The 25,673-nt window shown below is 51.9% G+C and overlaps 6 protein-coding genes across 6 annotated transcripts; 4 read left to right on the forward strand and 2 right to left on the reverse strand.

The window, feature by feature from the left end:
• The first annotated feature begins 2,830 nt into the window (after positions 1–2,830).
• Positions 2,831–6,696, forward strand: BO88DRAFT_217884 (tyrosine protein kinase SWE1). The gene is made up of 2 exons (XM_025701975.1): positions 2,831–5,612; positions 5,683–6,696. Exons 1-2 carry the CDS (start codon positions 3,153–3,155, stop codon positions 6,412–6,414), a joined length of 3,192 nt encoding a protein of 1,063 aa, XP_025557282.1. The 5' UTR covers positions 2,831–3,152; the 3' UTR covers positions 6,415–6,696.
• Positions 6,697–11,453: 4,757 nt separating this feature from the next.
• On the forward strand, positions 11,454–12,266 carry BO88DRAFT_409165 (cytochrome b5-like heme/steroid binding domain-containing protein). Its single transcript, XM_025707895.1, has 2 exons — positions 11,454–11,788; positions 11,999–12,266. Exons 1-2 carry the CDS (start codon positions 11,612–11,614, stop codon positions 12,074–12,076), a joined length of 255 nt encoding a protein of 84 aa, XP_025557283.1. The 5' UTR covers positions 11,454–11,611; the 3' UTR covers positions 12,077–12,266.
• A 62-nt stretch (positions 12,267–12,328) lies between these two features.
• Positions 12,329–16,526, reverse strand: BO88DRAFT_217912 (putative nuclear migration protein). The gene is made up of 2 exons (XM_025701977.1): positions 13,319–16,526; positions 12,329–13,257 (listed from the first exon to the last, which is right to left on the reverse strand). Exons 1-2 carry the CDS (start codon positions 16,338–16,340, stop codon positions 12,440–12,442), a joined length of 3,840 nt encoding a protein of 1,279 aa, XP_025557284.1. The 5' UTR covers positions 16,341–16,526; the 3' UTR covers positions 12,329–12,439.
• Positions 16,527–17,089: 563 nt separating this feature from the next.
• On the reverse strand, positions 17,090–17,665 carry BO88DRAFT_217892 (uncharacterized protein). The gene is made up of 2 exons (XM_025701976.1): positions 17,247–17,665; positions 17,090–17,156 (listed from the first exon to the last, which is right to left on the reverse strand). Exon 1 carries the CDS (start codon positions 17,560–17,562, stop codon positions 17,254–17,256), a length of 309 nt encoding a protein of 102 aa, XP_025557285.1. The 5' UTR covers positions 17,563–17,665; the 3' UTR covers positions 17,090–17,156; positions 17,247–17,253.
• A 2,583-nt stretch (positions 17,666–20,248) lies between these two features.
• On the forward strand, positions 20,249–21,665 carry BO88DRAFT_409169 (haloacid dehalogenase, type II). Its single transcript, XM_025707896.1, has one exon. The coding sequence runs from the start codon at positions 20,622–20,624 to the stop codon at positions 21,426–21,428; it is 807 nt and encodes a 268-aa protein (XP_025557286.1). The 5' UTR covers positions 20,249–20,621; the 3' UTR covers positions 21,429–21,665.
• A 98-nt stretch (positions 21,666–21,763) lies between these two features.
• Positions 21,764–23,125, forward strand: BO88DRAFT_409171 (uncharacterized protein). The gene is made up of 3 exons (XM_025707897.1): positions 21,764–21,842; positions 21,899–22,783; positions 22,836–23,125. The coding sequence occupies exons 1-3, from the start codon at positions 21,831–21,833 to the stop codon at positions 22,935–22,937; spliced, it is 999 nt and encodes a 332-aa protein (XP_025557287.1). The 5' UTR covers positions 21,764–21,830; the 3' UTR covers positions 22,938–23,125.
• Positions 23,126–25,673: the final 2,548 nt, after the last annotated feature.

Here is a 25,673-nt window from a genome sequence, read left to right on the forward strand (position 1 = left end):
AGTTGTGGTTGTTGATTGCGCTACTATATATTTTGGGGATAGTGCTATCATTCGAACGGACTAACTCTGCGCTTTACCAACAACACCAGCTACCATCGTTGTAGCGCAACATACTCCAGGGGCAAGAAAAGAAAATCCCATAGAAAATTCGCTTCAAGATTCAGGTATTTGGTATGAGTGCACAGCCAACGTCATCGATGCACGCTTGTCGGCTCAGGACATAGTCTACCCATGATCACCTTGCACAAGTCCAGTCGCCTGAGGCAACGAGACCGTTTCATTCCTTCAGACGCTAGAGCTCGGAAGCTGGCAATCTAGATGGAGATCGTGTGGGGAATACGCCTTATGTCGAGAATTATGATGTTATCCATCATATTCGGGGTACGTCAAGGTTGGTTACCTGAGTATCTTATGACGTATGTACCAAGGGGTTTTATGGAGAGGAAGTTGGTGGTATGTATCAATGATTACTGGGAATTGCACGACAGAAACGGTAAGTACTAGGGGTATCCATCCACCTGAGACTATGATCTGCGATTGGGGGCCCTCCGACGTCAGTATCTCTCGATTTGGACACGTCGACAATGAGGGACAACACGTGGTGCTGAGGGGTTTGGACCGTAGGGTTGAAGTTGGGCCTCTCGAGATAATAGTGGCGACAGCATGGTAAACAAACGCGTGAGTGAGACTTGTTGGTTACCCTGGCATCTAGGTATAAATCACATTGTTTACCTATGTCAAAGTGGCAAGTTATGAGGTATAGGATCCGCCTATTACGCCTATGCCGCAAGTTGTCTAGAGATCAACTAGAAGGATGATGGAAGCACGGGAAGATGGGGCGTCGGGACCCAAAAAAGATGCCTAAGCCGCGCCGTGCCTGACTCGAGTCTAGTTGAAAGGTGTGGAGAAAGAGACAATGACCAATTTGAAATAAAACCAGAACAAACGAGAAAGAACAAGAAGAAGAATAGTTTCACACTGACGAGATCTTTGCCACTATCATCTTTCTATTGGCATACTGTAGATACTACTAGTGGATATAGCACGAGACTTGGAAGCAGAAAAGGATTGGTGGCGATAACTCAGGGAAAGATTACTACTACTACTACTACATCGTATCAACTAGTAGATTGGCAGCTCTTAGCCTGGCAAAACTTAAGCGTCTCATAGTTGGTGGCCGGATTGAACCAAGCAAACATTCGATTTTTGGTTTCATTTTGGCGCACATGCAAGGGAGCAGGATAAATAAGTTGATCCGGTTCCCCCGCGGTGCTCTTATCAACCATTATCGATATGATATTGTTTAACAATGGGGGAGGGGCGATGGCGGATAGAACCCGAAATCTTGTCTTGGAGTGAAAGAGCCGGTACGGGAGAAATTACTAGTACCGCGGGATGGATGCCTGAACATCATAAGCCAGGCTAGCTAGTCAGCCAATCAAAATTAGACCAACAAAGGATGATTTAATCCTCTAGACATAGTTAGGTTAAAAAAATATTTAGGACTCTGTGCTGCTATTATGTGAACTTGGGCTTAACTTGCTTCACTGTAAAGTGTGGCAAAGGGGCCTCACAGTAAGTTGTGTATGTGTGTGTGTATGTACGGTAACTAACGCGGTCTGTAATCGTATGATCCACGGGGAGGGAGGGGCGAACCCTGCCTGGGGGTGGGAAAAAAGACGCGTGAGACTTCCGGCGCTAAACCCAAAGGAGCGGGGCAAACAACAACAAACGACGCGAGAGTCGCGCGTGCGACAGAAACATCAAGGTTCCCAAGGCGTAACTGGCTGGGTACCTGAACCTGAACCACTCAAATCCTGCCGATAGAATCGCTAAGTACCTAGTAGACCACCTTAGTAAACTACTAGTCGTGGTCACCTAACTGACCACTATGTTCATTCGCTTCTTTTTTTTTTCTCTTGCCAACCTCTCCCAGTGTGTTGTGTCCCCATCATCACCTGTTCTCTCTCCAGCCATCGACTATCCACCTTCCCCAACCTTAACCGTCGAAACTCTCCTCCCATAAGGGAAATCCATCGGGCGATTGATCTCTCATTATTGAAGGTTGGCTCTGCATACCGCAACTTCCGTCTCCAGTCGCCAGCCCCTCCGTCCGGCCGCCCATCCTATCTCCCACCACCATCTCCACTACGTCCGATTACTGCTGTCCACCACTGCCGCCTTCCCATCCCTTTCTTCATTTCGACTCCTCTGCTTCGCGTGGCTGTCTGCTTCTTTTTTTGGGGTATCATCTCGCGTCACCCCTTGCGCAGCCAGTCCCTCTGCCGGAGAAGCGCAGTCATTCAGGTTTTAAAGGAAGAAAGGGAGACGGAAGGGAGACGAATCTTGCTGCTGCCGGTGTCCTTCTATCAAATCAAAATCATCCCTCTCGCATCCCTCTCTGCAACTCGTTACCTCTTCTCGCGCATTGCTTGCAGTTATTCGCTGTCTGGGAACTTTCTCGCGTCCGCCTCGTCGCGCCTGTCCTCGTTCCTGTCGCCGCTGCATCCTCGCGCGTCGCGCCTGCTTGTTTTGACGCCTGGGTTGTCACCCTGAAACATTCCGTCTTATCGAACGATATCGCATTAGGCGCCGAGCGACACTGCGAAGCTCCCTTCAAGGATATTGCGTGTTTCAGGCGCGTGGCCCCGTGCCTCAGCGCGAAAGAGTCCCCGCTTGTGCTTGTTCCTGCCCTCTCCCACACGCTCTTGGGGTGTATGGAGGCTTCAGCAAGCGCATTCGAAGCCCCCCGTGGTCTCGGAATAGGCTGGTGATGTACAGCCGTCGTTTCGCATCTTCGACTTGTTTTGGCTGCACCCTGCCATAGGCGCGCAGCCTTACTTTTCTCAACATTCCACTGCGGTCAACAACAACTTCCGACCCCTGTCACTGGCTAGACCGACAGGCGGAAGAAAACACCGCCACACACACTTTCTGTTGGGCCCAGAAGACTCTGTTGTTGTGTACGCCCATCGCGACTTGAGGTCAACTTGTCCCGCGTCGTGTACTCTATACTACCTTACACTTTGTCTAGCCGGCCTCACTCACGACACAAACCTATTATTGACCGTTCTAGTGAGCTTGGCCTCACCTTCACAGGAACCGAGAGCTAGCATCTCTGTTTTATCGTCTACAGACTGATCGTGGTCGTCATGGTCGCGACATTTTCGCCGCACCGTGATGCGGGTGGCACACTACACCTGCCTTCGCACACGGGCATTCACCATATGGATGCTAACTCGGCCATTCGACAACTGCGCCGGTCACTATCTCGCTCACCTTCGAAGAGCTCCAACTTTTCGTTGCTCGCCTCTCGAGGCCATTCGCCGTCCAAGACAACGCCATACATCTCGTCGCCTTTGTCACCTTCACGGAGATCCACCCAGAGCAACTTCGTCCTTTTCCCCAGTTCCTCTCACCAGTCTCCATTCGCAGTCCCATATCACCCAACCGGAAAGATCACGAGGCCAACCATGCGCCGTGTGCGGACCTCTCCGAGGAGCCCCGTGAAGCGTGCTTTGAACGTCTCCACGGACCAGGGAAATGCAAAGCCTGCGCCGTCAGTCCCAACAACACCTGACGTGGAGAACACGCCCTCAACACCTGGACTTGTTCAACCCGACAACACAGCTAGAGACATCTGTCCAAGTGACACGCCTGCATGCGCGGAATCCACCTTGGGACCCCGCCCATCCCTCTCTCGCATTGAGAAGCGCAGGAGTGGCACATTTGGCTCATATGCCACGGTTAGCCCGCTGAAACGGAGCGACGGAATTATGAATCTAGATCGAGTGTCTCGCGGCAGTCCATCGGCTAAACGACGAAGCGTCCAGGCAGCAAGTTTATCGGGCGAATTTAGCATCTTTGATAATGAAGTCACACCGAACGCTGCTGAAGAGCCTGAAGTCGAGGCTTCCCCAGAGTCCACCACACCTTCCTTCCCTCCCCCCATCACACCGTTCAGCCCGTTTGCCACCATTCCCAAACGGTCATCTTCTCTACGGCGGTCAACTTTACAGCAGCGTCAGAGTGATCGCTCTCTTTTTGCTCGGGCGAAGGCTATGGATGATTCACCAGACGCCCTAGACAACGGGACCCCGCTCTCAGTCCGACCTCGCATGTCTTTGGATCAGAATCTCTTCCAGCCAAACCGGGACAGTCCGTTCTTGTCACGGCCGTCGCCAGGTACCCCATTGTTTGCGTCGACGGGTAACAACGCCGAACAGCCCCGACCTTCTGCTCATCCCCTGTCCAGAACAATCACACAATCCTCCTCAAGTTCGAGTCTTGGAGACGACTCTCCGACCCATGAGCCTGTTCATAAGGGTGATCGTCCCAGAGGGATAATAAACTTCTCCAAGTCGCTCCCCGCGGGGACCGCTCGGCCTGCGCCAGTGCGGCATCTTAACCGCGAGGATTCGACGTCGTCCATCGACTCCTTTGCCACGCCTGAGAATTACAAACTAGTCAAGCCTCTCCCGGCTGCGTTCATGTCAACTGGTCTCATTTCCAAGAAGAACCGCAATGCCGACGACCCCCAGAACACGCTAGGGTTTAGCAAGAATATGCCCGATACCCCATGCAAAAGGCCAATTAACCTCTTCCCTACCGGTGGAAGAGTACAGCCAGAACGGCCCTTGGAGATGTCAGGCTTGGTTCGGCAATCAGATACAATACCCCCGTCACCCTTCAATCCTTCTAGCACACGCCCTAAATCCGGACCTTTTGCGCGAGGCATGGGGATTTTTGGAAGTTCCTTCAACAGGCCTGAGGTTTCCCGACGTGGAAGCTTTGCTAGCATCGACGGCGATGACTTATTACCATCCCAATCGCCCTGCGGCCGCAATAGCCAACCACTAAGCGAAAACGACTTCCCACCAACACCCACCAAGCAGAGCTTTTTCCCGTCTCGAACCTATCCGCCTCCAGTCTCGCAGATTGCCTCTCTTGAGCGATTGGCGGAGGCTAAAGGCACCAATTCAAGTCCCTTGCACGACAGGTTCCAGCGTGGTTCTCCTCGTACGCCGCAAGACCATCTCTTTCCCGATCCAAGTGGACTATCGATCTCGAACGAACAGCAATCAGGTCAGCCTGACTTCAATTCTTCGAACCTGCCAGCAACTCCAACTGGCCCTCGTGATTCTTTCCAGTCTGGAAAACGGCCCAGCCTTCCTTTGGCTGGTTATCATGCGCCAGATGTCGATCCCAGTCTAACTTCACGGTTCGAACGCGTAGAACTTGTTGGAACCGGTGAATTCTCTCAAGTATTCCGTGTTTCCGAACCTCACGACACATCGATCTCTACTTACCCGAGGGAGATGTTCCCTCCCAAAGTGGTGCCCGAACAAGTATGGGCCGTTAAGAAATCGAAGCAGCCATATTCGGGTCTCAAGGACCGCGAACGCCGTATTCGTGAGGTCGACATACTCAAGTCGTTGACTAACTCTGACCACATCATTTCCTTTATGAACAGTTGGGAGGACAACGGCCACCTCTACATTCAGACAGAATTCTGCGAAGAGGGCAGCTTGGATGTCTTCCTTGCGCAAGTTGGGCTCAAGGCAAGACTGGACGATTTCCGAATCTGGAAGATAATGCTGGAACTATCAATGGTAGGTACTGACCTTTGGATGATGGATGCAGTCACCAGCAGATGTAGGATGGTGCTAACCGTCGTGGCAGGGTTTGAAACATATCCATGACATGGGATTTATTCACCTTGATCTCAAGCCAGCCAATATTCTGATTACCTTCGAGGGCGTGCTCAAGATTGCCGATTTCGGTATGGCCGCACGCTGGCCAGCAGAAGACGGCATCGAAGGCGAGGGTGACCGCGAATACATTGGACCAGAGATCTTGATGGGCCGCTATGATAAACCAGCAGACATCTTCTCTCTGGGTCTCATTATGTTCGAGATTGCCGGCAACGTTGAGCTACCTGACAATGGCCTCTCATGGCAGAAACTCCGCAATGGAGACATGAGCGATATCCCCAGCTTGACCTGGAGTTTTGAGACCAGCGTCTTCCGTGATGCGTCCGGTAATCCGATCTCGGAGGAACCATCGTTCGAAGAGCTATGCACCTCGGACTTTGGCGAGGATGATTACGGCACGGACAGCTTCCTCGGAGGTCGCACAAGCAAGCGGGACATGACCTCTACCGCTCGAATTGGAGAGCTTGTTGATCCCCCTAGCTTCATGGTCGACGCTGGCCATGAGCAGGCTTTGGACAATATTGTGCGCTGGATGATCTCGCCTGAACCGCTTGACCGACCCACTGCGGACCAAGTACTAGAAACGTACGGGGTCCAATTCGTCGCCCGCCGGCGTCGTGCGGGTGCCACCGTTTACGAAGGCAACTGGGGCCCTGCTGATGAGGTCCTGGCGGAAGACGCCGAGATGATCGATGTTTAATCACCACGACTTGACATATCTAGTGCATTTGGACGGAGTTGGCGCTTTCCCTTTACAGTACCATCTAATGACGGCGTTTATGCGGAGAACCGAGCTTTTGATATTAATGCCTCTTTTCACTCGATGACCTTGATGTGATCGGGATGTTTTACTACCGACCATCCTTCATGATTTGGACGATGTTGATATGACCGATATGCTAGTCCCATGGAGGGGTGGTTGTCCACTCATTCCTCAAAATTTCCTTTGTGAACGTGACTCGTTGATTTAGCGATGATGATAGGCTTCTGTTCCTTTTTTTCTTTCTTTCTCTTTCCACCTCCCTATCGCGTTTCCTTCCCTTCATGTACCTATGTCTTCTGCAGGTTGAAAACCTCGTGACGCAGGATGACCGAGGCAACATGTCTATAATCCTATGCCTGCCATCTGTCTTTGCTTTTCCGCTCTTGATTCCCACAACACTTCTTCTCTTCACCACCTTTGTTTTATTGATGCTTCATTTCCTTTGTTGGAGTGACTCGAGAGCACTGGAGTAGTACTTGCTCGTGCACTTTGGGCGTTTGATGGCCTCTACTACCCTATTTCTAGATGTCTGTGTATTAAATATCCTTGGCGTGTGCGCCACTTTCTCTTCGACATTGTGTTCACTTGATTCGATATACCTTTTTCCTCCCCGCGTGCTTTTGCCTTCTCCTATTGTCCTCACTACTCCATTCTATGTGTCCTTGGCAGACGAGAAACCGCCTCGACGTGATCAAGCCGGCTTGAGAACAGGATAATGCTTGTGAATTAAATATTGAAATGTACATTTGAATTGGACGAACCAGAACACCCAATTAACTATCGCGTAAATAAATTTAAATCATCCGAATAGCGTATACATTGTATGCAATGGAAAAAGGTAGAGAGAGTTGGAGCAGCTTCGTCGGAGGCTCGCCACTGGCCGACCTAAATTCTCTTGGCGCCCGCCGCGGCGTTCTTGCAGTTCCTCGCCGCGACCTCCATCTTGCCTGCGTCTCCCCGACCATCTCCAACGCCTTTGTGTCGCCGAGCTTTTCTCTAACGACGGCTACGGCCGACTTTACAATAACAAGTCGCCGATTCTACATCGAATTCAGTGGACATTTGCCATCCTCTTGTTGTCGTTGGCCTTATTCTCAATAACGCGGCGACGATGTGCGGCTCGATTTAAAGCCCCATCACTGAAGTATTCGAACTGGAAGTTTCTCACCATTGAATGCTAAAGTCTTAGACTTTGCAATCATAAAGCTCTTCTAGGATCTATTAGTATCTGCGGTTTTATCTAATTCGAGCTGTGCAACCTCGAGAAAATTAATACTCACAACATGGATCATCGAACATTCGTGTCGGATTCTCTCCTGCGCCTTACGAACGCGTCGGACCCTACCGTCGTCGACTTCGTGCTTGCCACCGCCAGTTCCGCCAAGTCAGCTTCCGCTTTGCAAGACAAGCTGCTCCCTTTTCTGGACGGTAGCTCCGATGACATTGGTTCGTTTTGCGGCGAACTTTACAGACGGGTTGGGGTAAGGGCCGGGTCCAGCGCTACTAGTGCCAATGTAGCAACCAAAGAGCGCAGTGATGCTGCTTCATCAAAGAAGAAATACCGATTGCTGGAGATGGAGGATGATGACGTACCCGAGGCTCGGGGGTCACTAGGCCCTGCGAATGTCGAGGCCGAACGGGACAGACGGCGACGCAGAGATAAAGATCGGAGCACTGGAAGAAGCGGGAAGGATAGCGAGAGCGGTCGCAGCCGCTGGGAGAAGGATGATAGCCGCAAACGCGATCGCAGTCGGGAAGAGGAATCTCGCGACCGGCCTCGGACGAAGAAGGTACGGCGACGGAATGCCGATGACTTTGATGATCGTTGGGGAGATGAGGAGATACCTGAAGATGAACTATACGATGATGAGGAGCAGGCGGGTGATTTTGAGGAGTCGCCTTCCAAACGGACTCGGTTGGAGGATGGGTCGGCGTCGCCGCGGTCGAATGCCTCTGAGGAATTGGATCCAGAGGCGAAGAAGGAACAAGACCGGAAACGCGACCTGGAGGAACGAGATGAATTCGCGAAACGCCTTGCTAAGAAGGATGATGGCAAGACGAAGAAGATCGTCGAGGATCGGACAAGGTCTGGTGAGGCTGCGCGGCGACGAGCATTGGCGGATGATGCGTCTGCGCGGGCGGCTGTCATGCCTGACTTAAGGATGCGCTCGCGACAGGAGTACCTGAAGAAACGTGAGACGGAGCGCTTGGCCCTCTTGCGCAGACAGGTCGCCGAGGAGACGGCAGAGTTGCGTGATAATCTCCATTTGACCCGCAAGGAGAAGGAGGAGTTCGCGCGTAACCGAGAAGTTTTGCGGATTGCGGAGGAGCGGTTGCGGATTGACGACTATCGCGATGGTTATATGATGCCCGAGGACTATATCACAGAGAAGGGCAAAATCGATCGGAAGAAGAAGGAAGACGCGCTCTACAAGCGTTATGTGGATCGCGATGACGCTGGTCAGGAGCGCTTCATTACGGAGCACGAAGAATGGGAGATGGAGCAGACAGCCAAGGCTAAGGCACAGATCAACCGAGCCGAATTCGTTGACGAGGGCGATTATGAGTACGTGTTTGACGATTCGCAGAAGATCAACTTCGTTGTGGATGCCAAGATGGAAGGCACTCGAAAGCCTATGACGCAGGAGCAGCGCAGGCTTCAAGAGCAGATTGATGCGGCCGAGAAGAAGGCACAGTCAATGGAGGACACGCGGAAGAGCCTGCCCATCTACCAATTCCGAGATCAGATCATCCAGGCAGTGCACGACCACCAAGTCTTGATTATTGTGGGAGAGACTGGTTCGGGTAAGACGACGCAGATTCCGCAGTACCTTCACGAGGCTGGATTCACCAAGGGCGGCATGAAGGTCGGATGTACACAACCGCGTCGAGTTGCTGCCATGAGTGTGGCTTCTCGAGTGGCGGAAGAGATGGGGGTGAAGCTGGGGAACGAGGTTGGCTATGCCATTCGATTCGAGGACAACACCAGCGACAAGACCGTGCTCAAGTACATGACGGATGGTATGTTGCTGCGTGAGCTTTTGACGGAGCCCGATCTCGGCCAGTACTCTGCATTGATGATTGATGAGGCGCACGAGCGAACGGTGCCCACGGATATTGCCTGTGGTCTCCTGAAAGATATTGCGAAGGCACGGCCAGATCTCAAACTGCTGATCTCCTCCGCCACGATGGATGCTCAGAAGTTCCAGCAGTATTTTGACGACGCTCCGATCTTCAACATTCCCGGTCGTCGGTACCCCGTTGATATCCACTACACATCTCAGCCGGAAGCGAATTACCTGGCTGCGGCTATCACGACGGTCTTCCAAATTCATGTCACTCAGGGTCCTGGAGATATCCTCGTCTTCTTGACAGGTCAAGAAGAGATTGAGGCGGCGGAACAGAGTCTCCAGGAAACATCGCGAAAATTAGGGAACAAGATACCCGAAATGATCATATGTCCAATCTACGCCAACCTCCCGTCCGAGCTACAGACTAAGATCTTCGAACCGACGCCACCAAAGGCACGGAAGGTTGTGCTGGCAACGAACATTGCCGAAACGAGTTTGACTATTGACGGCATTGTCTACGTGATTGACCCAGGCTTCGTCAAGGAGAACGTCTTCAACCCGCGGACGGGTATGGAAAGTTTGGTTGTCACTCCCTGCTCGCGAGCTTCCGCTAACCAAAGAGCCGGTCGTGCTGGACGTGTCGGCCCGGGCAAGTGTTTCCGACTCTATACTAAGTGGGCTTACTACAATGAGTTGGAGGAAAGCACAACGCCCGAGATCCAACGGACCAACCTGAGCAGTGTCATTCTGATGCTGAAGTCCTTGGGAATTGACCAGCTGTTGGACTTCGACTTCATGGACCCTCCTCCGGCAGAAACAATCATTCGTGCCCTGGAGCAGCTATATGCGTTGGGGGCGCTGAACGATCGAGGCGAGCTGACCAAGATCGGGCGACAGATGGCCGAGTTCCCCACAGATCCCATGCTGGCCAAGGCGATTCTAGCAGCCGACAAGTACGGCTGCGTGGAAGAAGTGCTGTCCATCGTGTCGATGTTGGGCGAGGCGAGCGCGCTCTTCTTCCGGCCTAAGGACAAGAAAATCCACGCGGACAGCGCGCGGAATCGCTTCACCATCAAAGATGGCGGCGATCATCTCACGTTGCTCAATATCTGGAACCAATGGGTTGACTCCGACTTCAGCTATGTCTGGGCCAAGGAGAACTTCCTCCAGCAACGGAGTCTGACACGGGCGCGCGATGTCCGCGACCAGCTCGCGAAGCTATGCGATCGAGTCGAGGTGTCCGTGAGCACTTGCGGCTCCAACAATCTGCAGCCGATCCAGAAGGCCATTACGGCCGGATTCTTCCCCAACGCGGCGCGACTGCAGCGTGGTGGCGACAGCTATCGCACAGTGAAGAATGGACAGACGGTGTACCTCCACCCATCCAGCACGCTGTTCGAAGTCAACCCGCGGTGGGTGATCTACTTCGAGTTGGTGCTGACCAGCAAGGAGTACATGCGCAGCAACATGCCATTGCAGGCAGAGTGGCTGGTCGAGGTGGCGCCACACTATTACAAGAAGAAGGATCTGGAGACGCTGGGGTTGGAGAAGAAGATGGCGAAGGGGCAAGGCGCGGCGGGCGAAAAGAGTCGGAATTGAGGATGCGAGAGAATATAGTAGAACTATTTTCTTCACAAATGTTGATACCAAATGAACAGCTAGCAAACCTTTACTGTATGTATGCATGCATGTACATCTACTTGCCATCTCAAGTATCTATCCTATGGAATCCCATAGTAGTAAGGTAATTCCCGCAATACTCGTAGTGCACAGCCGTGACCCAATCACAACCGGCGGATTGCAACACGCGACAAACTGACCGCGGCATTCCCCCCCAAACCAACCTCGGCATCTTCGCATCACCTCCGCCCGCGCCGCCAACTTAAACCACCCAACTTTCCGACCCCGGATTCCAGATTCCAGACTATCCACTCTACCAACAATCACCGCTATTCAACATCCACGATCACCACCACCACATAATTATCCTCCCACCCAGCCACCAAACCAAACCAAACAAGACCACAAGAAATAGCGAAAAGTGAAAGATAAAAGACTTAAAAATGTCCCAAACATTCACCCCCGCCGACGTATCCACGCACAACAATCCCGACAAGGGAATGTACATCATCATCGACAACAGCGTCTACGACGTCACCAAGTTCGTCGATGAGCATCCCGGTGGCGCGAAGATCTTGAAGAGAGTAGCAGGCAAGGATGCCTCGAAGCAGTTTTGGAAGGTGCGTTTGTGTTTTCTTTCTTTCTATTTTACACCCGTCTCTGCGCTTTTATCTTGTCTATGCCGTCTGGGTTGCTTGTTGCTGTTTTTTGATAGCTGTATTTTCTGTATCATTTCCTTTTTCTTTCTTTTCGCTGGGTTTGAAATTGGCGTTTGGGATTATGTTGAATACGGCAGATGCTAACATCATATGTTCTTCTTCTTGTTGTAGTATCACAATGAGGGCGTGCTGAAGAAGTATACGCCCAAGTTGAAGATTGGGGAGGTTAAGGAGGCGGCGAAGTTGTAAAATTTGGGGAGTCTTTTTTGTGTATCTGTTTTGTTGGAATGGGGATTTTTGCTGTTGAAGTTCGATCACACATATACACTTTAGATGTCGGGATGATGCTGCTGCTGCTGCTGCTGCTGCTCGGATGGGGAGACTGCTCATGGTTCAAACAGTCTTAGACCGTCTATTACTAATAACATTAAACAATAGCTAACTATCTAGCTAAATACTATTCCCGCCAATATAACGAACGAGCAAAGTGTGGTATCCATAGCCGGCGAGCACTTGTTCCGAAGTGCCTTGATAAATCCATAATAAAGATAACTATAGCATCCACTTAGAATCATGTGGGCTTGAAATGCGTTCTAATTTGGGCCTGCCCTTTCAGAATTCTCCGAACGGATCATGCCGGAGATGCCCGCGGCCCTCTGCGTATGGTGAGTCCAGCTCTTGATTTGCGCTCCAGGCGCTCGACCCCTTTCGACTGTGTCGCGCAGACCGCGGGCCCTTGTATCCATTTGTTTGGTCGATGAACGCCTCCATGCGGACCGTGCCAATGGCGTCGAAGAAGTTACCAGTCCGCACACTGGTTTCAGACGTGCGGCGACTGACGCTGGCCAGGCTGCCGTTGGCGTATGGCACTACAGGACCGTAAGTGTCTGAGGAGCCGCGCGTCGACGCCACTGAGGGCATGGTAGCCTGGCTTGAGAAGCTGCGGATAATCGGCATGCGGGGAGAAGTGTTGCTGCGCTTACGCGCATGGTTCGAGAACCGTGGCACTGTCGGCGGGTCTGCAGCATCTATCGACTCTGCGGCTTCTAATGCAGGCGGTAGTTCAGGTACAGGCTCTGGTTGACTGAGAAGGGATCGTTTTCCCTTGGGTCGCGGGCGTGGGCGGCCCTTGGCGATTCGGATAGAGTCCCGGATTGGATTACGGCGCAGCGTGGCCGCGTGGGTGGGTGATGCGAGTTCCTCCTGCGGGACTGGGGGTAGGGAATCCAGGTCATGGAGACCCATGGATGAGTGACTCAGAAATGACAGTGCAGTCAGCCAGACATAGTGCCGCTCAATGCTGGAGGCAGTGAACTTGAGGGCACGCTGAGGTGTTAAGATCAGAATCGACCGATTGAATTGGTTTTGAGGGTTAAAGCCTTTAGGTAGCGGATTGTCATCCTTGACGTCAAGGACGGATTGGATAACCACTAGATTAAGGTCAGTATGAATAAACCAAGGTTAGATAATAACACGAAGAGGTTAACTTACATTTCCTACCGCTCTTACCCAACAGGGCTGGCCCGCTGGTCGGTTGTTTGCTGCTCCACATAACTGCCCGCTCATACGGCGCCAGCCAGACCCATCGCTTGTGTCTTGCGCCGCTGTTGGTAATATTTGCAGATACCTCTTCTGCATTCCGCCCATCCCAGTTGTCCTTCGGCTCGCCAACGCCCCCAAACGACCTCCGTCTCCGGATGTATTTGTACATCCACTCCCCGACCATTGTCTGTGCAATCGCGTCAACAACGCTTGTTGGTTGGACAATGGTGGCTGTAGAGTCCTGCCGTCCGTGCGCAAAGGGGCGAGACGCTGTCGGTGGGCGAATCGATCCCCTTTGGACAGCTCGTTTACCTGGAGGCGCAGTGATGTCGTCGTAGGGAAGGGGTGGATACTGGGGACTGTCTGGCCCACAGGACGATGAGGACATGGTTGGCGACGAGCGGCTTCCGGGGCGATCATGCGGATCTACATGCGACATGGCAGCCGCAGACCGAACTCTGCGTAGGGTCGGACGTCGAACAATAGACGGTTTTCCTCGATCCGAGAAGTTGCGAGGATTGGACGGTGTTGGACTCTGCCGTCCGTCGCTCCCGCCGGGGAATTTCCTGGAGCTGAATCGCATCGGCACAGGAATGGGAGGTGCAATGCCATGGGTACCATTACCACTCTCCATACTCGGCTCGCTGGGGCTCCGCTCGCGAGGTATCCGATGTGCTGCCGCCCCGCTGGAGATCATGGCTGTTTTACGGATATCCTGCTGCCTTGCCCCGGAAGCTCCAATGCCGAAACGCTGAGTCCACGAAGATGGTCCAACTACCTCCTTTGATCCTGGGTCAATCGATGCTTCTGCCAGATCAGCCTCGGCTTCTCGTAGATGCTCGTCAATTTCCGGAAGAGGAGACTCGTCCAAGCTAGGACGTCCGTGCGTAGAGACGAGCTTTCCTCTCTTCAAGGTATACGACGCAAATGGCCGGTTCAAGAAATCATCGTCGGTGAAGACATCCTTAGGCTGCACAGGGGTCTCTTCATCACTCGCTTGATCGAAACCAGCAAAGAGGCTACTTGATCGTAGAGGCCGCTTGTGTTCTGACTTGGACCCCTCAGCCAGCGGGCCGTTGTCATTGTTTCCCGGATAGGCTTGCACTGGCTCGGCTGGCTTGGTGCGTACAGATGCTTTGCTCTCCCGTCTCTTTGATCTTGGAGGAGGGGCATGGTACGGCTGGATCGGAGGATCCTGGGCATTTTCGCCCAGTGGGAGGTCGGGTATCGCTGATGGGAGTAGACTGGCCGGTAACTTGACAGGCCTTTGATCAATCCGAATCTCTTCTGTCTGGATGCCGATGGTTCGACTGTCGATGCTCGGAGTGAAGTTAGCCTGGCAGGAAACGCTCTTAGTTTGGGGTGGAAGAACCACGCTCCCTCGGGGCGAAGGGGGCTCCGAGTGTGGCGGGTGTATGGCGATCATTGGGATATCAATTTCGGGCGACTCCATGTCGTTTGGCGAGGCACTGACTCCCTTGTCGTTTGTCTGTGCGACAGGAGTTTGCACCGTCTGTACTGACACAGACACCATCGGGGTCACCTCTGGGGCGGGCTGCGGTGTCTCGTCCAGTTTAGGAGTCCATGGGGGAGTGGGAAGGTCTTCGACAGTTTGACAGGAAGCCGATACCATGTCAATTGTAAGCGCTGATGTGCCACTGTCTTTACCTTGATAGTGGTTCGTGATTTTACTATCACGGCGCTCTGCGGTCTGCTCCACGGACGGTAGTTCAGGTTTTGATGGTGACACGGGCGACGGGGGAGGCGAATACTGGATGCCTGCGTCGCAGTACACATAGGGTGTCGTGGACATTTTCAAAGGGCTACTGGGCTCTGAGCCCCCATCAGCCTTGAACCCCTGGCCATCTGCACTGGTCAGAGAAAGACCGAGGATTTTCCTCGCCTTTGCACCCATGCTCATTGTGCAAGAAAACTGCGAGTGAACGGAAGCCGGCCGTTCTTCTGGAAGTGCCTCGGGCGATTCTGGTACAAAATCGGTTTCAAAGGACTCGAACTCGTCTTCCTCGTCAAATGCTAATTCTTGAGCCAAGCTCAGCCCCTCGCTCTTGAGACCATGGATGGTGGCTACACTCGCGACAGAGTACCGCACGTTGTGATAGTCAGTCTCATCGACGCTGTCAGCACTCACACTTGTGACACTGGTCCGACGATGCCCTTGACTGCTTCTTGAGTCAATACTTGCAGAGTCGCTGTCTTTCCCGGCTTCTACCAATGTTGCGGTCTGATCACGCCCAGAGCCATCGGAATCCTGGCCTGAGTGAAATGAGCCAGCTGCTTGAGCAGCGGCTACCTCATTCAACACGACCTTCAGGCGCCCTTCCACCACATGCACTTTTCGTTCCAAGTTTCTCCGTTCGCCTTCCCAAGCATCTTTGTCTCGGTTCCAAAGCTGTGCTGTTCTCTCCACCTCCTCTTCACGGCTTCGTGCCTTCTTCTGGGCTTGTTCTAGCTTCTTGCGGACATCTGTAATATTTTCTAGGGCTTCATCACGCTCTCGTGCTAGCTCAGTGAGGGCGGACGAAGATCCACCTTCCAGCAGCTGCAATTGATGCTTGAGCGAACGAGACTCCTTAGTGCTCTTGGATAGACGTTCAGTAAGACCTTCGTTCTCCGTTCGTGATTCGTCTAGAGTCCGTTCGAGTATATCGATTGCCTTTGCTTTACCCTCCACGTCTCGCCGCAGAGAAAGAATTTCGGAGACAAGTGAGGCATGTAGTGTAGGTGTAAAGCGCCGCGGATCTAGTGGCGATAAGTTGTCCTCGTCAGCAGTATCCTCATAGTCACTGCGGGCATCAGGCGAGAAATTCAGGATCGGTAGGGAATTAGGCGAAGACGACAGGCCGGGGGAGGAATCTGCCCGAATGTGTATTGAAGGAGGTCTTTGCGGTGTTGCAGACGGCGTCGGGAAGGCCCTCGCCGCAGGGCTTGAGTAGACGGTCTCAGTGGCCATTGTGTGTGTATGCCGAAGGTCGGTGGATGTTCGACAGCTCAACGCATCCCCTCAATTGCAACTGAGCAACCAAAGATTGTAGTACCGCGTCATGCGCTTTCCATGAGCTTTACATATGCTGTGCTCCTCGACGTCCCCAGCAAGGACCAGCTCGACTGGCCGAGGTCTGAATGTGCCAGCCGTTCACCCGCCAAAATCTATTGAAGAGTCGTGGCTACTAGTCTTCCTGGCGCAGAAGAGTAGACCTGATCAGCACATGGTGTCTGCTTCGAGCGCCAAGGAACGCGGTTGGAAGTAGGGCTGGAGACCAGATAAGGTATGCAGAAACAAGGATGGTACTTACCTGCGATCGAATCAGAGTTCAAGGCCTGCCACCTTCACAATGCACAGGCTGCAGGCGCGTCAATGCAAATGAGTGTGCTAGGAAAGAGAGGCCAGTGAGGGGGGGGCAAAGTATGAACTGAGTCAAGGTCTCTCTCTCGACGCGGGGATGGGGAGGAGGGGGGGCAGGATGTATGGAGGGAAACAGGATCAGAGGGCGATCAAGAAAGCAGCAGCGTCGCGAAATCGGATCGCAAAATATTTAGTTTTATTACCTGCCAGAGGCCGCGGAAGTCTAGACAAAGGATCTGAGGGGGGGGGGAAAGGGGAGATTGTTTGCCAGGCCACCCTCTAGTGAGTTGGAGTACACCGGCTCAAGAGCTAAACTGGGCCTTGCACGAAAGAACCTTGTCCATGGCCCATACATCAGGCGGGGGACAGCTAGCCCAGTAAATGAGTGATAAAGGTAGGCCCATTCGACAGCGGAGTTATTGTCTGCCAGAACCAGAGCAAACTAGCGCATTAGCTTCGTCCAGGGGTGTTCGTTAGGGGGAAGATGGGGAACCGAAGGCCAACTCCACGCACCCAATGACTAGTGAGGAGAGAAACCACCGAGCGGCTCCACTAGAGCTTGCCACAGCTGGGCTCGAGGATCTCGATCCAATAGGCAAGTCATAGAGGATGTGTCCGACAGTGCGACGGATCGGCCGCCGCCATTGCAGTTGAATGGCTGGTGACCGGCGGACTGGTAACAGCCAAACCCTCGTCGGTGGAAAAGCATAGCCAATGAAAGAAAGCAGCCGAGCAGGAAATAATAATATGTAATAAAAATAACAAGAGGCAGTGATACCTGTCTACAGAAGGAAGAGGGACTCGAGTCGAATCTGAAACAAGGCGACATGCATTGATCCTAGCACACCGCGGGAACAGGGGATGGCAAACGCGAAAGCGAAAGCGAGGGGGGCAAAGAAAAAAAAATTATAATAAAACTAATCAATATAATCAAAAGGAGAATGGTAAGCTGAAGATCGTCCCTGTGTACTTTGTACTTTCTTGTGCGAATCCGATAAAAGTGTATCCAATGGGAGGGGGCAAGGGAATCCCAGCACGAAGTAGGAAGGGGAAAATGGAAAAAGGAAAAACAATCCAACAAAAATAAAATTGGCATTAATACAAAGATAAGCCAATTGAATGAAAAAGCAAAAAACCACAAGACCAAGCTAAGGTGGACTAAAACGCGACCGAAGTCGACCTAAAAACACGGCCGGCACAAAGACTGCCGGGCGAAGGTCGTTAGTAGTACTTGAACTTGACGGCAGTTCGTGTCAATCACTAGTCGGGTCCACCGGTGGACTCAATGGGATCGTCACCTCTCCTCGATTTCGATTCTGCTCCTGCTGGTTGGTGAGATTGCCTTAAATTTGACTTCTCTCCGAGGGCCAAGATATATTGGTAGCCTCGTTGCCATTTATCGGCTATACCGGGCCAGCGTCTTGATAGTGGATGTTGAATAGCCACTGAAATAAGTGAAGGCCAGCCTGCAGGGACTGACTCCAGCCGACGCGACGATGGGTGTCCTAGCCGTCGAAGAAAGTTTGCATCTCCCCAATCGTATGATTGAATGGCGAGCGGGAGGCTTCAGAACATCTTGTTCAAAGCCACCAATGGATTTTCCAACAAGCCCGTGCTCCATGTTTCAGAATCCTTTCACCAGCCCCAGAAAAAGCTGCGCAACTTATATTCAGGAAAACCATCCCGTCACGTCCTGATGGAGCGCTTGTTACCCCCGATCTGCTTTTAGACCCGGAGTAGACTCGGAGTTCCTTCAAGTTGGTCGTCCCGGAAGTTGGTGGTTCAGTTGTCAAGGGCATCTAGTACAGCATTTGACATACAATCACATGGGAGGCGTTTAATTTCCGCGCTTTGTACGCCATACAGTACTACCTGTGCTCGTTGATTCCCGAGCCCAATACAAACCAGAAGGGGTGCACGAGAGGAACAGTCGGGAAGGATCCTTGGGTGCTTCCGTTCAGCTTAGCTCCCCACTTATCATTTCCACCGTTCCCTGGTTCAGGACCACCTTGAAAGACGGCCCGGCGCTCAACTTTTGGATAGTGTCTCCAGTCCGGAAATTACATACCAGGGAGGCGGGGAGACTGAATGACCCTAAGCAGACTTCCTTGCTGTTGGCAGCCTGCGAGGGAAAACCTCTCCTCGTGATCACTTCTACGTCAACGGACGGGATCTATAGTAAACTCGCCTTTCCTGTCACCAAACCATCACGGACCTCTGGGGTGGATATGTATTCATATCGAATTCATTTAATGGCTTGGCGACCATCGATGTTTGCCGTCTGCGATCACCTTTTTCGCGCGGTCCGTGTGACGCAAGGCGATGATGTGCGTTAGATCGTAAAGGAATGGAGCAAAAAGGACTTGTCGCCAGCTAGTATCTATCTAGTTATCAATCCGGTATTGCCCAGTCAAATCAGCATCCGACATTCGTCCCTGGCTCAATTAAGAGAACGTGAGCAGTTACGTACCAAAGCCAATTGGCTTGCTGTCTAATCGGCTGTAGTCTGCGCCGGCTTCAAGCTTGGCGACCCACGCGGCAAGACGGACTGGAATTTGCGCCTTCCGTCCTTCGTCTCAGGGGTAAACCGGACCTGACAGGTCGGCCGTGCGTTACCTGAACGGCTGTGCAGGCTGCAGTGTGAAGTAGACAGGGATCATACTTAGACAGTCCATATTAAATCGTTGTATACAATAATAACTATAACACTAGTGTTAATCTTTTAATATCCAGTAGTGACTCGTTAATACCTCGCCGGAGAATATCCGCGGTTGGTCTGGACTGGTCCGGCTGGTGTCTCGGATGTTGTCGCGTCGCTCCAGAGAGCACCAGGATCAACTATCATAGTACTAACAACGCATCCCGAAAGAGGCGATCACATAGATAGTGTCTTCCTGGCTAGACTAGGAGACCAACGTGACCTCCTTGGCACAGTCGACGGGAGTCGCTATTTCGGTCCTAGACAGACCAAGATCACGCCGTTTGAAGGATCATCGGGCTGCAGCTGTCATTATCCAGGAAAGGATAACTAAAAGATGCCCTGGTCAGCCAACGGTGAACGTTCAATGCAGGGCCAGCGATGCGCGGACCTCCAGTGAGACGTAACCCCGTACTTTCCTGTCTATTAACCTGAAGCAGCGATGGATGGTGATAATGTGATAGATCCAGGGATCACCGCAGCTTGTGGGGTGGGGGAACCTCATTAAATACTTTCTTTGCCTCTCCCGTCTCTGTACAATCGTATTAGAGCAGCCAGTCGGGAGTCTAATCCGAACTCTGAACGGCAAGTAGAAGTAATGAAAGTCTCGTCACCTTTCGAACACGGGACAGAGAGGAAGGGGTAGAGAGCTGAGAAAGGAGGGGGTAGTAGTCTATGGGAGAGAGAAAGAGCATGAGAGAGAGAGAGAGAGAGAGAGAGAGTCGATCGATTTGCATACTTTGCATCGCCAGAACTCTTGGCTGATGTTTCTGCCGAGGCACACTTTCTTCGCCTTCGCCATTCCTTCCCCTCATGACTTCATCGTCGCTGATTTCTTCTCTTTTTCCCCCCCAAGGCTTGTCGTATCCATATATCTAGATAGGTTAGACAAATAACTAGAGCCGTGGAATTATCAGTAGGAAGTGTTGTTGATGCTTTAGCTCGGTCGGCGCCTTCGGACATCCTGCTACACTGCTGCATACATATCTTACAGACCCGCGAAGTACCGCTATAGAACGCATTTCCTCCGTACCCCGTACACACATTCGCCAAGATTCAAAGCTCTAGAACTACGTCCCGACAGACGGGCACCTTCAGCGGCGTTGTGCGATACGGAACACGGACAGTGACACCCGAACCTTGCATCAGCTAGATAGGTACGCCACACGAGTCAAATCATACATCCCATCATGTCGATCAGCCCACTTCCAAAGGTACTATTCTTTGACATCTTCGGCACTGTCGTGGAATGGCGCTCCTGCGTTACTCGGGCCCTGATGAAAGCGGCCGAGCATGCTCTGCTCGATCCTGGGAAGCAGCTTCCAGCGGACGTCCGCGCACGGGTACAGGCCATGACCCCTGAGGACTGGCAGGCCATTGCGGAAGAATGGCGCGCGTCCTATGGCCGGTTTACAAAGAACTTTCAGTCATCATCGACGTTCGTATCGGTCGATGAACATCATTATAGTTCCATCCAGCAGTTGCTCCACCAGAACGGTCTCCAAGATATTTTCTCTGATGAAGAGCGGTGGGACCTTGCACTCTGTTGGCATCGCCTCGACCCTTGGTCAGACTCGGTCGAAGGCCTCAGGCTGTTGAACCGTCGCTTCCAGACTTGTACTTTGTCGAACGGCAATGTGTCCCTTTTAGAAGATCTTTTGAGATATGGGTCATTGCCCTTTATGAACGTGGCCAGCGCTGAGCACTTCGGAGCCTATAAGCCCGCCCTCCAAGCGTATCATGGAGCAGCCAAGCGGTTCGGCTTGGATCCCAGTGAGTGTGGTATGGTAGCAGCGCATTTGTACGATCTCAAAGCGGCAAAAAAAGCAGGCTTCATGACGATCTACGTCGAACGGCCCCAGGAGGAAAGCTTCACCGCTGAACAGATTGCCGAAGCCAAACAGGAGGGTTTTGTCGACCTATGGCTCGAGCATGACTACAGCGGCCTGATTGGAGTGGCTGAGAAACTTGGTGTTCTGAAGGAAACGAGGCTGTAGGACTGAAATCTTGAGGGTGGAATGTGTCCATGCGCTGGTTTTGCACGCCATTTGTCGAGCACAAGGTGGTGCAGTGTCATCTGCACCGCCCCAAAAAAAAGTCGGGGCATCCTTTCTCCTGATGCAGTCTTTTCTGTCATTATATCCAGGCATTAGCATATCCTACACGCTTGCTTCAAGAATGATGATAGCTCAGTCTTCGCTTAATGTCTCCAAGCTCTGCCCCGCATCATAAGATGTCATCATCGTGGCGATTTGTCAGCGCCCCGACCTCAGCATGTGTGTAAATAAAAGCTGACTGACAGTTCGGACGGTGATACTGTAAGCATTGCGCTCATCTTCTGGTGCTACTTCACTTATCAATTACCCTTTCGGCTTTGAACTAATTCGGGTATCAGCAATATGGCGGAACAGGTATAGATCGTCTTGATGATTTTGTCAAGAACACGGGATAACTAAAGCTGTGACAGGAAGCCCAAGTGCATCGCCATGCTGATGCAGATGGTCACTTCCGACGCAAGGACTCCGCCTTCCGCTCGACCGTATCATCAGATCCTGATGCAGACTTCCCTGCTGAAAGGGATCGTTATGTTCTATACCTGAACTACGGATGTCCGTGGGCGCACCGGACCAACCTGATTCGATCTCTCAAGGGCCTAGAGGACATCATCCAGCTCGTCGTTCTGGACCCCGAGCTGGGCCCCGAAGGTTGGTTCTTCTCTGGCCGATGGGGATCCGCAGAAAAAGATCCCTTGTATGGGTTCACAAAGTTGAGCCAATTCTATTTCAAGGCGCAGCCGGACTATCAAGGACGCTATACCGTTCCGATGCTTTGGGATAAGAGAAAGGAAACGATCGTGAACAACGAGAGTGGCGAGATCATCAGGATGTTTTACACAGAGTTCGACCATCTTCTGCCGGAGGAGCTGCGTGAGGCCAACCGGCCTGGCAGGGGATTCTACCCGGCACATCTGAGGTCAGAGATTGACGCAATGAATGAGTGGGTGTATCACAAGATTAACAATGGAGTGTACAAAACCGGATTCGCCACCACGCAGGAGGCTTATGACGCGAATGTGTATCCACTGTTCGAGGCCCTGGACCGCGTTGAGCAGCACCTGGCACAGCCATGCCATCAACCATACCTGTTTGGGGAGAATATCACGGAGGCGGACGTCCGACTGTACACGACCATTTGTCGGTTCGATGTGGCCTACTACCTGATCTTCCGCTGCAACCTGAAGATGATCCGACATGATTATCCGCTGCTCGACCGTTGGTATAGACGACTGTACCATGATGAAACGCAGCGAACCCGAGGCGGAGCATTCAAGAATACCACTTTCTTTGACATAGTAAGTGAACCGTGGTAGCCGGAAGGTGACGATCACTAACAGTCTTGAGCAGTACAAGTTCAACTATCTGAAGGCGCTAGGAAAGCGATCGGGCAGTACTCAGACGATCATCCCGGCTGGTCCATTCCCGGACATCCTGCCCTTCGAGGCGTAGTGGATAGTAATGATCACCAGTGGCGCGTGGATAGATTTGCACGGATATCGGGCATCGCTGTTCGGCATCACATGGATTTAGATGTTACCAACCCTGCGTTGCTTGAGAAATGTGGATTGAAAGGGGTCGTTGCGCGCACAGAGCATGTCCTGGTTCCGGTTTTGCTCGTTTCTTCCTTAGCTTGAGGAGAAGTGAAGGACGAATTCCACGACCAAGCTTCCCATGAATTGCTTTACGCAACAGCCACTTTGTCAAAACTGGCGACCGTTAGACTAGAGAACACTGGTCACTTAGTATGAGTAAAAGGAAGTAGTTTATGCAGTCACCATGTAACTACCGGTCGGCTTATTAGACTTCAAGACCGTAATTAGACTTTACTAGTCAGGGCAGTCGGGGGGGCAGATGAAGGACCATCTAACGAGGAGAGGCAATTGAAGCCGGGGAGAAGACGTGTCTAACGCAGAGAAGACCTCGCAGACTATCCGCATCTCCCGAGGCACGATGCCCGACTAGAGCATTGGTCTACTTCCTAGACTGCCTTGGCAAAAAGCCGTCGGCCAAAATGCCCAATCCGGGTCTGGACAGGACTACCAGGCACGAGGCTTTTCCAAAGATCGGTCAGGATGGATACGAAGATCGGTTTCATCTGGTCGCAGACGGCTATGCAAGACGATGAATGAGATAAAGATTGAGGAGTGAGGGGGCAAAGGTGGGCTCGGCACAATATGATCGTAAAAGAAGTGGGTGGGAAGGAAGCAAGCCAGAATACGTCTAGAAGGAACTAGATATTCGCGACAATTTCCTTTCTCTGCGGAGGTTCTTTCAGGGGGTTCGAACTATATTACTCGCATGTATGGAGAAGCAGGACATGTGGCGGATTCCACTTCACCCATGCAACGGATAGGGGGGTTTCTTTTAGTGGAAATGAATGAGACATCGGACATAAGTATGTTTTTTTTTTGGGGTGGGGGGGAAATCCAGACAGTAGAAGAGTACACCTGTCGTTGACGGGGGGAGGAATGGGAAGGAAACGACCAAGGTTAGCTGTTGGTACTTGTTTAAAACTAGGAAGTGGAAGCTGTCAGGATGCACGGGGATCCAAAGCCATGTGCAAAGTGGGCAGGTTACCTAGTAAATAGTCGATACTAGTCTCTAGCCGGTAATTAGTGACCCAGGCAGGTGGGACGCCCTTCTTTTTTTTTCTTCTCCCCTCTCTGCTTCTTACGCTGATGCCCCCCCTGATGCGTTCGCATGCTTGGCCGCAGATGTTGCACTGTTTCTCTAGCAACCAGGGCCATCATAATCCCCAAGCAGCAAGCTGCATGCGCTGGTTCTAAAGTCATGCATGATCGGTGGAGGTCGAGATAGTTAGTTATCTATATTGATGCAGGTCCTTCATGGGGTGCATGCAAGTCATGCAGCCGGTAGTTCTAGGTTGGCCGATGGAGAGGGGAGAGGGAAGGGAAGTAAAACGCACTGGCGGTTATACTAAGTATTAAGTATGTATGGTGTTGCCGCTCCTAATGTAGGGGTCCTCGACTGGCTTTTCTACACAATACATACCACTGTTCTTGAGAGTTGTTGAGCATTTCATTTCGAGGATGAAGAGGGAGAGGAAGAAAAATAATAGTAAAGTATAAAAAATCCATAGAAAAAAATATTGATGATAAAGAAAAGTGAAATAAAAAAGTCTCAACCAAAGAATTATCCATTACTCATAGCTTTCTTGACTGGAGCAGGTACGGAAACCTGAATCTGACCTGTTCCGGACTAGCCGGCGGTCCATCCACCGTTGAAAGACGTGCGAGTCAGTTTTGATTGTGATGGGACGAAGACTAAGCCGGTAGCGTCGGCTACGACTAACAGACACCAATGAAGGGAGCGGGCATCCCGTCGGTGTCAGAATTTTCTTCCAGATTACCTATCATGAAGATGACCAGGTCCGGCGATTCAGTGGGAATGAAAAGACCGATAGATTTACTTCCCCGAGGAGGATAGATTCTGGACCACGGACCGCCGTCCAGTAGCTATCAACCACACAGTACTAGATAGCAGTAGTTACTACCTAATAGTACGTAGCTAAGTAGTCCCCGAGAGCTACTTTAGCCACCCACGTGGAAGGAAATGGGGCCGGGATATTATAACTCGCGATGCTATTTAAAAATGATGGATGGCTTCAAAATCCCAGGGGATAGGCCACATCACGATGGGTTCGCGTTCCTGGTGGATTCGTCGTTGATTAATTCATATTAATCTAGATGTCAACAACGGTTGGAACCCCCCGAGAAGGAAGGTGCTTAACGGATAGATAGCACACAGTAAGCGGGATTCTGCTTGCGACGAGACATTAATGCCTAATTGTGTTAGTGTGTCTGTGTGTGTGTATTTTGTGTGGTTATCCAGGGGAATTTATTATTCTCTTGTTGAATTTACAGTTTGTCCTCCCGCAGCCGACAGACCAAAACCCTGTCACACTCGCGGTAAACCAGAACAGGTAACTAATGGGAGAATCAAGCAAGCGAATAGGAAGGATTTCAAGGGCAGACCGGCAGGTTCTTCTTCAAAAGATCGCGCCTATAGTGTGGCTTGGTAAGAGTTTGTCTGCTCTCAGTCCGGTTAACCGGAGGAAAAATTCTTTCAATCTTGCTCGCTCCGCACAATCTCGATGGGATGGAAGTGATTCGAAGGACTGACTCTGGGTGCGTCGCTGTAGGCAGTAAGCTCTAGCTCAAAGGA

The sequence above is a fragment of the Aspergillus vadensis genome, assembly GCF_003184925.1.
Source record: "Aspergillus vadensis CBS 113365 unplaced genomic scaffold BO88scaffold_40, whole genome shotgun sequence".
NCBI lineage: Eukaryota > Fungi > Ascomycota > Eurotiomycetes > Eurotiales > Aspergillaceae > Aspergillus > Aspergillus vadensis.

Bases quoted from the DNA above. Each gene is read 5' to 3' on its own strand.
- BO88DRAFT_217884 (XM_025701975.1), top strand. From the start codon at position 3,153: ATGGTCGCGACATTTTCGCCGCACCGTGATGCGGGTGGCACACTACAC. The intron at 5,613-5,682 runs GTAGGTACTGAC...CCGTCGTGGCAG, and splicing joins TAATGCTGGAACTATCAATG to GGTTTGAAACATATCCATGA.
- BO88DRAFT_409165 (XM_025707895.1), top strand. From the start codon at position 11,612: ATGTCCCAAACATTCACCCCCGCCGACGTATCCACGCACAACAATCCC. The intron at 11,789-11,998 runs GTGCGTTTGTGT...TTCTTGTTGTAG, and splicing joins CCTCGAAGCAGTTTTGGAAG to TATCACAATGAGGGCGTGCT.
- BO88DRAFT_217912 (XM_025701977.1), bottom strand. From the start codon at position 16,340: ATGGCCACTGAGACCGTCTACTCAAGCCCTGCGGCGAGGGCCTTCCCG. The intron at 13,258-13,318 runs GTAAGTTAACCT...ACCTTAATCTAG, and splicing joins GGGTAAGAGCGGTAGGAAAT to TGGTTATCCAATCCGTCCTT.
- BO88DRAFT_217892 (XM_025701976.1), bottom strand. From the start codon at position 17,562: ATGTCGCCTTGTTTCAGATTCGACTCGAGTCCCTCTTCCTTCTGTAGA.
- BO88DRAFT_409169 (XM_025707896.1), top strand. From the start codon at position 20,622: ATGTCGATCAGCCCACTTCCAAAGGTACTATTCTTTGACATCTTCGGC.
- BO88DRAFT_409171 (XM_025707897.1), top strand. The intron at 22,784-22,835 runs GTAAGTGAACCG...AGTCTTGAGCAG, and splicing joins ATACCACTTTCTTTGACATA to TACAAGTTCAACTATCTGAA.